At 30.2% G+C, this 14429-nt stretch overlaps 1 protein-coding gene across 1 annotated transcript; it reads left to right on the plus strand.

Annotated features, from left to right (window-relative positions):
• Positions 1-4259, plus strand: LOC110790716 (cytochrome P450 83B1). Its single transcript, XM_021995517.2, has 3 exons — positions 1-648; positions 1319-1628; positions 3465-4259. Exons 1-3 carry the CDS (start codon positions 74-76, stop codon positions 4071-4073), a joined length of 1494 nt encoding a protein of 497 aa, XP_021851209.1. The 5' UTR covers positions 1-73; the 3' UTR covers positions 4074-4259.
• The last annotated feature ends 10170 nt before the right edge of the window (positions 4260-14429 follow it).

The raw sequence follows: 14429 nt of genomic DNA on the forward strand, positions 1-14429 counted from the left end.
ATGTTGTATGAGTTGAAATTCAATGTGCATAACACACATCTATTCTTAGGTCCAATTAGCTAACCCACAAGGCATGTTGATCATAATAATTGCATTCCTTGCCATTCTCTCTTTTGTAGTATTTTCTTTTTTTCTTGTAACTCCTACAAAAAATGCGAAGTTTAATCCTCCACCAGGACCTAAAGGGATTCCCATCATCGGAAACCTACACCAATACGACACCTCGAAACCACACGTCTACTTCGCCAATCTAGCCAAGATCTACGGCCCGATCTTGAGCTTACGGTTAGGAACCTTACCCGTTGTTGTGGTTCAATCAGCCAAACTCGCGAAGGAGGTCCTTCAAACACAAGACCTCAACTTTTGTAGCAGACCGCCTTTGGTTGGTATCCAAAAGCTAAGTTACAATGGTTTAGACATAGCTTTTGCACCATATGGTGAGTATTTTAGCGAGATAAAGAAAATTAGTGTTGTTCATCTCTTTAACTCTAAGAGAGTGGAATCCATGGCTCCTATTCGGGAAGAAGAAGTTTCTAGAATGATTAAGAAGATATCATCTCTCTCTTCTTCTTCAGAAATTGTTAATTTGTCTGAATTGTTAATGAGTTTTACAACTTCGAATATTTGTAGAAGTGCTTTTGGTAAGAGGTGCGTACTTAATTCTCTAACTCTTAAGCTCAATTTTCTTATTACCTTGAATACACCATTGTAACTTAGATTTAAAATCGGGTTTTGGATTAGACCGATTTTCCTTAAAAAAATATAATATAACTATATATTTAGAAAATTAATTATTCTTTTAATATGTTGAAAATATTACTCCTTACTATATTATAACATATTTTATTTTAACTTTAAAAAAGACATTAGACAGTTAGTTATCTATACACGGAGTATATATTTTCTTTTATACCATATTTTTTAGAAACAAAATATATAGAATTTTTTTTATAACTAATCCATTTCGGTCCGGTTCGAGTTTTGGGTCAATTTTTCTAGTCAGGTTCGGGTCCGGTTCAATTTTTTAACCGGTCATGTTTACGGGCCGGGTCTTTAATTATCAAAATTTTGTCCTTAGTTCGGTTCACGTCTGTCTGATCCAGGTTTGGACCGGTGACACCACTAAACTGAAACCATAATGTATACGTAGTATGATACTCGTATTAATTTAGAAATGCGTGATAAAATCATGCGCCTATATTTGTTTTTAGCGTTTAACTATATTAAATATTATCTTAGTTCCTTTTTCAGCAATAATAAGGGCCCATATATATATTTCCTAAGGTTTTCATTTTTTATTTTTTATTTTTTCTGTTAGGTATGAAGATGAAGAAGGGGCAAGGAGCAAATTTCATAGCATGCTAAATGAAGCTCAAGCCTTATTCACAACATTTTTCTTTACCGATTATTTTCCTTCGATTGGATGGCTTGATAATTTAACTGGACAATTCTCAAGACTTAATAAAACATTCAAAGATTTGGATGCATTTTATGAAGAGATCATAAATTACCATCTTGACCCTAACAGGCCAGAATCTGACATTGAGAATTTCACTGAAGTTCTACTACATATCAAGAAAGAGCGCTCTTTTGAGATTACTTTGGATCACATCAAAGCAGTGTTAATGGTATAGTAATTTATTCTTTTCTTTTTTTAAGGTTAATGGTACATGAAAATCCTAAATTCTTATATGAGACTGTCCTCACCATCAACTGATGGTGAGACCAGTTCATACTTGCGAATTTAGGTATGTTACTCCTATAGTTTAGAGCATCTCCAATGGTTGTAGCTAGGGACTAGCTTGAAATTTATAAAAGTTTCAAGCTAATAGCTAGACCATTGGAGTGAAACTAATAAATTAGCTTGGCCAAGCAAATTAGCTTAAACAAGCTAATTTGCTAGACAACTAGCTCTCAAAATTGCCAAATAATTAATTGACAAGTGGACAAGTGGGACAAATTTAAATAATAAGCTAGTTGCTAGCAATTGGAGTACAAATTAGCTAAACAATAAAATAGCTTGAAATCTTATGTGGCATAACAAGCTAATTATCAAATTAGCTTACTATTGGAGATGCTCTTAGACATGTTACTTTTTTTATAATTTTAGAGGATGTATTTTTTTTAGTTTAGGTATGTTACTTCTATAGTTTATACATGTTACCATTTTTTACGGAGTAGTTTTAGGGGAGATACCTTCTTAGTTTAGGTATGTTACTTCTATAGTTTAGACATGTTACTTTTTTTTTTATATAATTTTAGAGGAGGTACTTTTTTTTAGTTTAGGTATGTTACTTCTATAGTTTATACATGTTACTTTTTTTTATACGGAGTAGTTTTAGGGGAGATACCTTCTTAGTTTAGGTATGTTACTTCTATAGTTTAGACATGTTACTTTTTTTTATAATAATTTTAGAGGAGGTATTTTTTTTTAGTTTAGGTATGTTACTTATATAGTTTAGATATGTTACTTCTATAGTTTAGACATGTTACTTTTTTTTACAATTTTAGATGAGGTACTTTTTTAGTTTAGGTATGTTACTTCTATAATTTAGACATGTTACTTTTTTTATACGGAATAGTTTTAGGGGAGGTACATTTTTAGTTTAGGTATATATTACTTCTATAGTTTAGACATGCTACTTTTTTTTTTATATAATTTTAGAGGAGGTACGTACTTTTTTAGTTTAGGTATGTTACTTCTATAGTTTAGATTTGTTACTTTTTTTTTTTTTTTTTTTTTATAGTTTTAGGGGAGGTACGCTATTGGTTTCGTGCTCGTCACACCATCAAGTTGATGGTGTGACTGGTCTCACAGGAGACGCGCTGCATGAAAATTGATATATAATCAATCCGTCTTCACTTATTTGAAACACTTTCCTTATTCCTTCATTTGAAAAAGTCGATTGATTAAGTTGTCTTAAAACTACGTGTCAGTAAAAAAACGTGCTAAGTAAAAAAGAACGTAAAAATAATTACTAATTTAAAAAGTATATACCAATTAAGGGTGTGTTATATTCATCTGATTTTTATTTAATTTTTATGAATTTATCTTATCTGAATTTATTAGAATTTATCAAAACTTATTTTAATTATAAATTATACTTAGGATGCGTTCTATTCACCTGATTTTCACTTATTTTTTCTGAAATTATCTGAACTAACTGAATTTATCGAAACTTATTAAAACTTATCAAAACTTATTTTAGTTATAAGTTGTACTTGGTCAACCCTTATTTTTCCTGAGCTTATCTTATCTGAACTTATTTTCCTGAAATAAGTGGAAATAAGGTGAACTAAACAGGGCCTTAATCAACCCTTATTTTTCCTAAACTTCATCTATCTGAATTTATCTGAACTTTTTTTTTTTTTTTTTTTGAAATAAGTGAAAATAAGGTGAACAGAAAAGAGCCTAGGATCTATTGTTTGTTCCATATTTTTTAATATTTTTTTTTTTTTGGCAGATTATATTTGTAGGGGGAAGTGATACAAGCTTAGCAATCGTAGTTTGGGCTATGACAGAGCTAATGAAAAATCCAAATTCAATGAAAAAAGTACAAGAAGAGCTCAGAAATGCTGCCCAAAACAAGGGCTACATCAACAATAACGACCTCAAAGAGCTTGAATATTTCAAGGCAGTAGTAAAGGAAACATTTAGACTACACCCTGCAGTTCCTTTGCTAGTTGTGCGTGAAACAATCCGAAAAAGTACCGTTCAAGGTTACGATATTCTACCTAAAACGTTAGTATACGTGAATGCGTGGGCTATTGGAAGAGATCCCGAAATTTGGAATGAACCGGAGAAATTCATGCCAGAAAGATTTTTAGAAAGCTCGATAGATTACAAAGGATATGACTTCGAATTAATTCCTTTTGGTGCTGGAAGAAGGATATGTCCTGGTTTGCTTCTTGGTGTTGTTAACATGGAACTTGCACTTGCCAATTTGTTGTACTCTTTTGATTGGGAATTGCCTGATGGTTTAAACAAGGAAGATATCGACTTTGATGTGCTACCGGGCATTACTATGCATAAGAAAACTCCACTATGTCTCTTGGCTAAAAAAATTACTTGATTTGTTTGCCTTTCTAAAGTATGAGTTTTGCGATATAGAAGCGTAATATGTCTCTCATATATAACACTGAAATATGTATGTCAGAGGAGGTCATAGTTTAGATAAAGGGTTGCTTTAATATGTAACCATGTTGTATGTTATTTGTTTTTTTAATAAAGTAATAAAAACGTCACGTAATTCATATTTTGTTATTTTCCCACCTCATTTTATAATTTATATTGTATTTTTACGCTGTGACTCATTCCCCTCAAAAAAAAAAACATGTTTAATATGTTCCCTCGATCTATTTGTTTATGAATTATGATCGATGTCTCCCCTTTTCATTTTGATGTAATTTTTAATGTGCACACTTGACACTTCTACTTCAATTTAATTATTCTACTTTCACAAGTATATTTATACATTTTCATTAATTTTCTCCTAATTTATTTACCACTTTTTGTCCCACTAAAAAAAACCACGTTGTTCTACACTCACCTACATTTTTCTTACTTTATTCACATACATCACACATTGTAATTCATATTTCTTGTACTCACTCACCTTTCCTAAAATAAGATTATACTCCGTACTAAGAGTTTATGATAAATAGCTACATATTTCTTAACAAACAAAGTCCGAAAGAGTTCGTAATGGTAATAAAAATACCAATACATAAAACAATAAAGCAATGGGAAAGGAAGGAAGTATAAGATAAGAACCACACTTGTCCATGTTGAACTCTAACATGTTGTATTAGTACAAAGTTACTATGTTATTGGTATATGCATTTGTACGTTCAAAAGTCACAACTAATCACTACCAATAAGTGTTTTGCTTTATTGGTACTAGCAAAATCATTATTGACGACCATCATTACCAATAGGGGTGTTCATCGGTCCAAACCCGGACTGGAACGGACCGACCTGAACCGGACCGAAGACCAAAATTATGATAATTCAAGACCCGAAGACCGGACCGATTATGCTTGGACCGAACCGAAAACATCGGTCCAAAACCCGGACCAGACCGATTTGGACCGGTTGTAGACCTATTTCTATATATTATTTATTTATTATAAAAATTAGGATAAAAAAGAAAAAATATATATATAAAAACTATTTGTTTGAGGCCTTTCTTGGAAGCTAAAATAAAATATATCACAATATAGTAATATTTACAACATACTAAAGGGGAGAATTAAATTTTTATATAGGTTATATTATATTTTATTAAGGAAAAATCGATCCGGTCCAAAATTGGGTTTTGAGCCGGACCGGACCGGACCGAAGACCGGAAATTGATATTTCTTGACCCGAAGACCGAACCGATTTCCTTCAGTCTGGTCCGGTTCGGTCCATTTTTTCGGTTCGGACCAATTTTTACACACCCCTAATTACCAATAACAAACTGATTTATACTAATAATGAATAAAATATACTCCGTATTAGCATAATAATTGGACAAACGTGATTCTCGATTTAGCTAACCTATGAAAAAAATATCTTTGTGCCCACAATATTGTCCCTCGCAAATTTGATGCCCACTCTTACTCTTACTCTCACTCTCAGGCACTTATTCAATTATTGTGTAGAGGACAGAAGAAGACATCTCATCAGAGATCCTCTAATACGGCATGGCGTGCCCAACTATGACAAATAAGACACATAGTCACATAGAGATAACGCAATAGAGGACAATTTGTCATTAATAATATTTCCCCATGTACGTTAATTAACTACTCCATCTGGCACATGTTTAAGTCACTTAGCCACGTCAGTTAGTTAGCTACACAATAATACATTTAAAAAAAAAAAAAAAAAACCCATGTAAGATGAAGAGAATTTACTGAACCAGCACCTATCACAATTCACAGGTTAACCAGTCAATCTACATCAAGGGCGGATCTACATAGCGCCAGAGGGGTTCAAAGAGACCCCCATTATTTTCCAAAAAAAAAATTTTAAATTGATATTTAGGTAATTAATTGCGCTCAAAATAGTTAAAAAATATATATAAATTAACTTACAATAATGACAATGAAATACCTTTGGCTTAATGGTTGCTTGATTAATATTATTCACAAGCAACCTTTCATAAATTAATGGTTGCTTGATTAATATTTTTTTTGTTTTTTTATATTATGTTTGTCATTCGTTGATCCTCTAAATTCTTCATGTTTTTCCCTTTGTAATTCGTTTTTATTCTTCATCACTTATTCATGATTTTGCTTTATAAAAACACAAAAAAGAGATGTGTTATTTTTTCTTCAAAAAGTTTTTGGAATTTCCATAAGATTTTTTAGTAATGGAAGTATGTAATACTACACTTTTATAGACTTGTGGTTGCGCGTAAGTTACTTTGAACTTTTTAGAGGTCTAATTAATTACTTCGTATATAGAATTATAATGCCCCACAAGTATCTTTGTGTGCTATTTGTTCAGTGACAATTATTGTAATAAAGTAAATTTCCTTCGAAGTATGAAAAAATTATTTTTTCCATTTTGAATTGAAATCGTGCCAAAATTTTGTTGTAACTTGGACTAGGTATTGAGTTTAATTGTTATGATAACCTAAAATTAAAGTTCTTAAATTCTCCACATATTTTATTATGGCGTTTATAATATTTCGACTATTTAAACTTTCAACTTTAACCCACTAAAAGAAAAGAAAATCCTAAATTTTTCGTACTCCCATATATAAATTCCTGGATCCGCCCCTGATCTACACATGTATTCGTTTGAGTCATTCCCAAACATTTCGCATTTGATGGGGCTCGACTCTGTGACCTCTAAATCACAAGGTGAGTTCCCAATAACTCCACCAACTTATGTTGGTTATATAATAACAAAAGATTTGTACAGGGTACATAAGTAGGTCACCATTTTATTCCTTTTATATGTTAATCATTCTTCCTCTTACTTTTTAACACTGAATAAACTTATATACGAAGTACTTCATATGTTATTACAATATGTTTCTTTGTAACGGTCTCATTAAATGTTAACCACATTATTTCTTACAATACAGAAAAGTCACTGGCTCGTGAGTCACAAGTTGAAATAAATAAAAATAGAAAAACCCTTAGGTCTAATTAGCTACCCATCGGGCATGTTGCTCATAATTAAATACATGAAAATAAAGTGGAAAGAACGTAGCCATAATATAGTAACTCGAGCATTAACCGTACCCAAAACCTAGCTATTCAATTACTTCCTCCGTCCCTTAATACTCGATCCAGTTTGACTTTTTGCACTATTCACATAATTCATTTTGACCCTATTTTAAATCTAGTATATGAAAACAAATGTTAGTATATAAATATATTGTTGGCTTCATCTTATTATATATTTTCAAAATATTAATACTTTTGTAAGTTTTTATAATGTGTAGTTAAAAAAATTTATGGTCAAAGTTATGCATTGCCAAGCATATCCGGTCAAAACAGATCGAGTATTAAGTGACGGAGGGAGTCTTGATTTAATATTAACTAGTATAACACCCGTGCGATGCACGATTATAATCTAAACAAAAATTTATATGAGATATGGTAGACAATTATCATCAAAATAGAGCTCATAGCTATCTTCCAAATTATAACTAATGATGGATAAATTTGTTATTTTCTATTCGGTGTCATATTTATTAAAACAGTTAAAACAAATAAGGGTACATTTATAAATTTATTTTCTCTCTCATTCACCTCTTGTGTCAAGAATAAACTTAATGATCTCATCCACCTTTCACTTCGACAGTAATATCCAGTTAATACTTACACAGTCGCCCCATTAACATCATTACCCGACCACTTAACACCTAACTACCATTTAATTTATTCAGTTAGAGATGACTTGGAGGCGAGGCGAGGCCTGCACAATAATATCCGTGTACAATTCTCATCTTCATCCCCTCCTCCACGGTAGAAACGATACCCATTACTCTCAATTCCCGCCTCGAGAGGTACACAATAAAATTTATCCCTGCTTCATGATTCCCCCTCCGGTGTATCCAGTACCCTAGCCTAAAATAACCCACCCCTTGACTCCATTTTTTTTGTAAGAAATTTGAATCTTAAAACTTATTCTAGAGTTTTTGACAATCCGTTTGTCTGATTAGAGTAATTGAATAAATAAATAAAACATTATAATATGTAAGTTAGTAGTAACTTTTTGTATATATTCATAATCAATTATATGAAGGATTTGCAACGCGTGCATGTCCAATCTAAAATTTATCCTCATCCCCGAGGTCTCCCAAAAAACCTGCCCCATTGACAATATGACATCACTATATTCGATAAATAATCCACTTTTCTTTTCAACTAACTTTTAAATATATGGAAAAAATATTACGATAATGAGAATGTGGCAAAATTTGTTTTTGATATTTAAGATTAAGTAAAGGTTATTGTCCGTCATAAAAAAAATATGGCTATGGGTTTCATTTTGTTAATTAAAATTGGGCATATAAAATGTTTAAGACAACCTTGTAAAATATAAAAATCAAAAGTTCAAGTTTGTTATTCATATCCGTATTCACTATATGACACTAATTCGTAGAAAGATGATAGTATTATAATAATATAATTGATTGTACATGTTCAACTATTATAAGATTTCTTATATCGGTTATCGGAAAATGCATGCAAAGATTCATTGGATTATAAAAAATAAGTGATCAAAGGTAAAAATGTGTTATCCGCATCCAAGTATATGACATAATTTCTAAACAAAAATAGATACTACATCTATTAGTTTACAATTAGTCATTATTTAGTTATAAGCTAAAGAGACAAATCATATAGCGACATTTGTCATCTCCACATCGATTTGACTTTCTTTTGGTATAGTACGGAATATATAGATACATATATAGTTTTTCATCTCCACAAACTATAGTACAGAGTATAAACATTTGTAGGTAGAATAAGTAAATAAGTGCTTAGTAGTATAATCGATTATTATGACTCATTCTTAAGCATATGAGTAATCATCTAATACTTAAACATCTGCACAAATTTATTGGTCATAAGTAAATAAGTACTTCGTAGTATAATCGATTATTACCATAAGTAATTAGAAGGTACGTTGTAGGTAAAATAAATACGAAGTATATTAATTTTAATTTTTTTTTTAGGAAAATAGAATCAAATATAGTTAACAAAATAATTATAGAATCAAATAATTAATTTTTTTGTAGTATTTATGTATATCTATAAGAGAGGCAAATTAGAGAGCGACATTTGTCAGCTCCACACTGATTTTCTCTCTTTTGGTATAGTATATAGATTAATAGATAAAATGGTAGTATTATGTATAGACTAAGTCAACAAAATGCTACGATATACATAATTATGTTCATCATACAGTATTAATAATCATCAAAAAGTTAGAAAAAGTAGAGCGATGCGTGAATATAAAAGCTAATGTAAAAATTAAAGAGTTGCATCTAAAAATTTGAGGAATTACGTCGTAGATATATTTGATTACGCAAGTTTTTCTCATGTTTAAGGAAGTTACATACTTTTTTTTTTAAAGTAGTAAAATATTACTATCATATCAATGGCGGTGAAAATTATCGAATATAGTTGCTAAATATAATACGTCTAAAATATAAAATAGTGCAATTATTGGCGGCTATAATTATCGAATTTAGTTGTTAAAATATTATAGAGTACTACAATAATTTTTTTTTATACATTCTTATTCGTATTGTATTGATTTTCTAATTTATTTTTATTCTAATATATTATGTAAGTACAAATCGGTAGATCACTGTAAACTTTGTTTTTTTATAAATATTATACGTACTCCGTATAATAGACTAATTTTTTTATAAAAATATAATCTTATTAGTTATATTTATTAACAAAATATATAAAAGATTTTACAAAATATTTTCTATGTATAGAATGATATCTTTTTTTTAGGAAAGTAGAATCAATTACTTTACAAGTTGAAAGTTAACAAAATTATTTTTTTGCTTTTTTTTTTATATCTATAAGAGAGACAAATCAATGAGTGACATTTGTCATCACCACATTGATTTCCTCTCTTTTAGTATAATATATAGATAGATAGATAGATAGATTGTTGGCATAAAGCTTCCCAAATATGTCGGTATAGCAATGGGCTTTATTTTGGTTCTCTGGCTTGACAGTTGAAACCATACTAGCTAGTCGGCCCTTTCACTTGGAGTCCTTAACGTTTCGGGTCCGGTTTGACTACTTTTGAGTTTTGAGTTTTGAGTTACAAACTTGATAGTGCACAAGTTCAATCCTTTCACATATTTTTTTTCTTCGAATGAGTTATAAGGTAATACTCCTTCTGTTCATTAATATTCGTACCATTTTGATTTTTTACATTATTTATATAATTTATTTTAGCCTTATTTTATTTATAGTATATATATATATGAAAACAAATGTTAGTATATAATACGGAGTAAGTTGTTGGCTTCATCTTAATATGTATTTTTAAAATATTAATATGTTTATAAGTATTTATAATATGTAGTTAAAGATATTAGTGGTCAAAATTGTGCATTGACAAGCGTGTCCAGTCAAAACGGTGCAAATATTAAGGGACGGAGGGAGTACAAATTACAAATAAGGGGAGAATTTTTTAAATTTGAGACTTATTTTATACAGACATTCAGTCTTAACTAGTAGGCTAAAACCTCATTGGTCAAAAATATGCACAAATTTAGATGTTTGAAAAATCTATAGAGAGCAATTCAACAACATCTTACACAAGTAGATTTAATTTTGTATATTTGTAAGAAAATAAGATCAAATTTAATGAACAAATAGTGCAAAAGTTAAATTGTTACAAGTATTTAGTAACAGAGGAGTACAAATGTACTGCAAACGTAAAGATGTTTTTTTTTTCATAACACCAAATTTATCACCTACCCAACCCCTATCTTAACATAATAGTTTGAGATTCCTAATACTTTCTCTGTTCCTAAATGTTCTTCCCATTTCCCTTTGACACACTTGTCATCGTTTATATCTCTCATTTCGTGTTATTAAAAATGATAAAATTTTCATATTGTTAAAGTAATCATTGAGAATAATCAAACAAAATCTCACATGACTATGTTTTTTCTTATATATTTAACATAATTCAAAAGATTCACTACAAGAAATTGTACTATTAACGACGGGAAATCCCGTCGCGAAAGGCCAATAATAGTTGATTAACGACGGGATTTCCTGTCGCGAACCCGTCATAAAATGGGGCCGTCGTTAATAGAAATCCCGTCGTAAATCCGTCGTACACCCATCGTAAAAGACATTTGCGACGGTTATTCCCGTCATTGTTTGGTTGTTAGCCCCGTCGCAAAAGGCTTTTGCGACGGGATTTTTAACCCGTCGTAATTAGGTTGTCGTTAAAGATACAAATTCCTGTAGTGATTCTTTTCCTTTGTGAATAGTGTTAAAATTCCAAATGGGAAGAACATTAAGGAACAGAGGGAGTACAATATAATTTGGAGATATTTAATGATTTAGTAAGATTAAGTTGTACTTTTAATTATAAAAGGTAAATATCACGACCATTATTCTAGAAATGAAATAAATGAAATTGGAAATTTTGTTAGGCTCTGTTATGTTCGACTTATTTTGACTTCTTTCAGACAAAATAAGTTCAATTACGTTCAGATACGTTCAAATAATATAAATGAAGACAAATATATTACTATACTAGTTTAGGGCCCGTGCAACACGCACGGCTATTACTAAAACAATTTAATATTTTAATAGTAACTAAAAGACTTGTGATATTAGGAAAACATGAAAGTAAAAAGGATATATAAAAAAATATAAATTCAAAGTTGTGTAAAAAAAATATTCAAATGAACTAAATTTGCATATATATTACTATACGAAGTTAAAAATTATAGTCGTTTACTTGTATGTAGAACGATCTAACAATGTTAATCAAACCTGAATGACTCAAGACTAATTTTCGAAAAGACCCGAGCATAACCGAGTTAGTCAAATACAACATAATTTGAATTGAGTAAAATCTTGATAAATAAACTCATATGTTAGTCTACTTACCATGTATTATTATTTTAATTAACATTCTTAGTTACCAGTTACCCTGTATTATATTATTAATAGTAGACTAACATTAGAGTTTATTTATCAATATTTTTTATATTTCTTATCAGATTAAAAATTTATAATAATGCATAAATAAAATTATATCATAAAGGAAAAATAATATTGATTTAGCTTTCCTCCAATAATATATTATGCAGTACACATCTATGGTAATTAAAATATATTTTTATCTTAGTTTCTTAAAAAAACGCAATTGAAAGAGTTTAATTCCGTGAGGATTTCATTCCATCAATCAGCAATATATATACAAAGTACGGAGTATTTCGAGGCTAATTCTAGCTATGCACAATCTGATCTTTGACTAAATTAGGTAACAAAATATCTACGTAACTTATTTACATCAACTAAATATATGCTGATATATTCTTAACAAATAAATATATTCTCATATATTTTAACAGTAATTTATTTATTTTAAAGTAAAAAAATAAAAAGGCATTTTGGCGGGAAAATTTTACACCAGGAATTGACACGTGTCATTCCTGGTGTCTCTTTTAGTATATAGTAATAGATACTAAAAGAGACACCAGGAATGACACATGTCACTTCCTGGTGCAATTTTTTCCCGCCAAAAGCCTATTTCCTAAAATATATCTAATTTATTTATTTGTTTAGTTTTTAACAGTTTTTATAAATGATTTATGTATGGAAACAAAATATTGGCTTACTAAATAAGACAATAATAAATACCACATAATAACTTGCTTAACATTATATTGAAATATTTCTGTCAAATCTGTATATCAATAATAAAAAATAAATTTAGTCAATATTTTGATCAAATTAGCATATTATGCATATAAAATATGTAATACGTAAAGTTTCACATCAGATGGTTAAATATGAATATGTTCAAGATTTATTAATTATGCATTATGTTTAAGAGAAGAAATATTTTATAAAAAATATGGTCAAACTATAATTTTAAAATATCCGTGCATGCACGGGACATAATCTAGTTAAGTTGAATAAAATTGAGCCTCCTCTATCCAAAAAAAGAAAAAAGGAGAGAGAGATAATTAGAGGAAAGAAAAATCTCACCTGTGCAAGCGAACCTCTCATTTGGAGAAGTCTTTATCCAAGCATATACACAAATATTTTGGCAATATGGAAATATCCCCAAGACCCTTAGCAAAAAGAAAAAAGAACACTACTCCGTACTATGAAAATATCTTATGGTGGGAGACTAGTCTAGGAGTGCCAGAACTATGACAAATACACACACATGAAGTGCAAATATAACGAAGTTGAAGATTACTACCAAAAAAAAAAACGAAGTTGAAGACAAATTGTCATGTTGGACCAAAACAATGGGAAATTAATCAATTATGGCCAACATCACCAATATCTAGACACAAAACAATCCTACGTTATACGTTATCTACTTCATCCGTTCTATTTTAGTTGCAACGTTTTTGTTTTAAAATATTTCTTTTTAGTTGTACCCTTTTCATTTGTGTCATTTTTTCCCACTTAACTTTACCAAACTACCCTCATATATTCAATAACTCACATTTTCCCAAAATATATCTAAAAATGGGGCATGAAATTTGGGTAAACACTAACAAGTAAAGATTGTGACCAAAACAGCACAAATGAAGTTTCTTTTTCTTAAAGTCAGTTACGTCTCTTATAATTGAGTCAATAGTAATAATTATTATCCTGTCGTTGTAGTAAGATGTGGCCGGAATTGGGTAACGTAGCCGCCGTAGCGGGACCCTGCCGATGATGTCTCACAAATCACGATATATGATGTCACGCACTCTCTGTCATTCTCCCAACCACTTAATGTCACACCATTTCATGAAAAAATCGTATTGTTTTAATGCATAAATGATGCCCAAAAATAACACGGAGTAACTGTACAACTATATTATACTTCCTACGATTTTTAATACTCTCAACGTTTGTGATTTCTACACTATTCACATATTATACATTGACCATTTTTGGTGATTTATACGTAAGATAAAACATTGTCATGTAGGTTCTTGTTAGATTCGTGTAAATGTGTATTTTCAAAAATATTAACTTTTTATAATTTTTGCTTAAAGAGAATTAAAGATATTAATGATCAAAGTTGTGCATTGGCATGCGTGAAAGTGACCAACGTTGCGAGTAAAAATGAACGGAGGAAGTATGAAGTACTAGACTTGTTCAACGAGTTGGAGCCTCAACAAAAGCCTGAATCCAGCCCGTTTTGAAAAGGGTTCAGTCCATTATTTTTATAAATAGGAATTGCACTT

The sequence above is a fragment of the Spinacia oleracea genome, chromosome 2 (assembly GCF_020520425.1).
Source record: "Spinacia oleracea cultivar Varoflay chromosome 2, BTI_SOV_V1, whole genome shotgun sequence".
NCBI lineage: Eukaryota > Viridiplantae > Streptophyta > Magnoliopsida > Caryophyllales > Amaranthaceae > Spinacia > Spinacia oleracea.

Coding starts and splice junctions, on each gene's coding strand:
- LOC110790716 (XM_021995517.2), top strand. CDS start 74: ATGTTGATCATAATAATTGCATTCCTTGCCATTCTCTCTTTTGTAGTA. Junction 649..1,318: donor AGAAGTGCTTTTGGTAAGAG/GTGCGTACTTAA, acceptor TTTTTCTGTTAG/GTATGAAGATGAAGAAGGGG. Junction 1,629..3,464: donor ACATCAAAGCAGTGTTAATG/GTATAGTAATTT, acceptor TTTTTTTGGCAG/ATTATATTTGTAGGGGGAAG.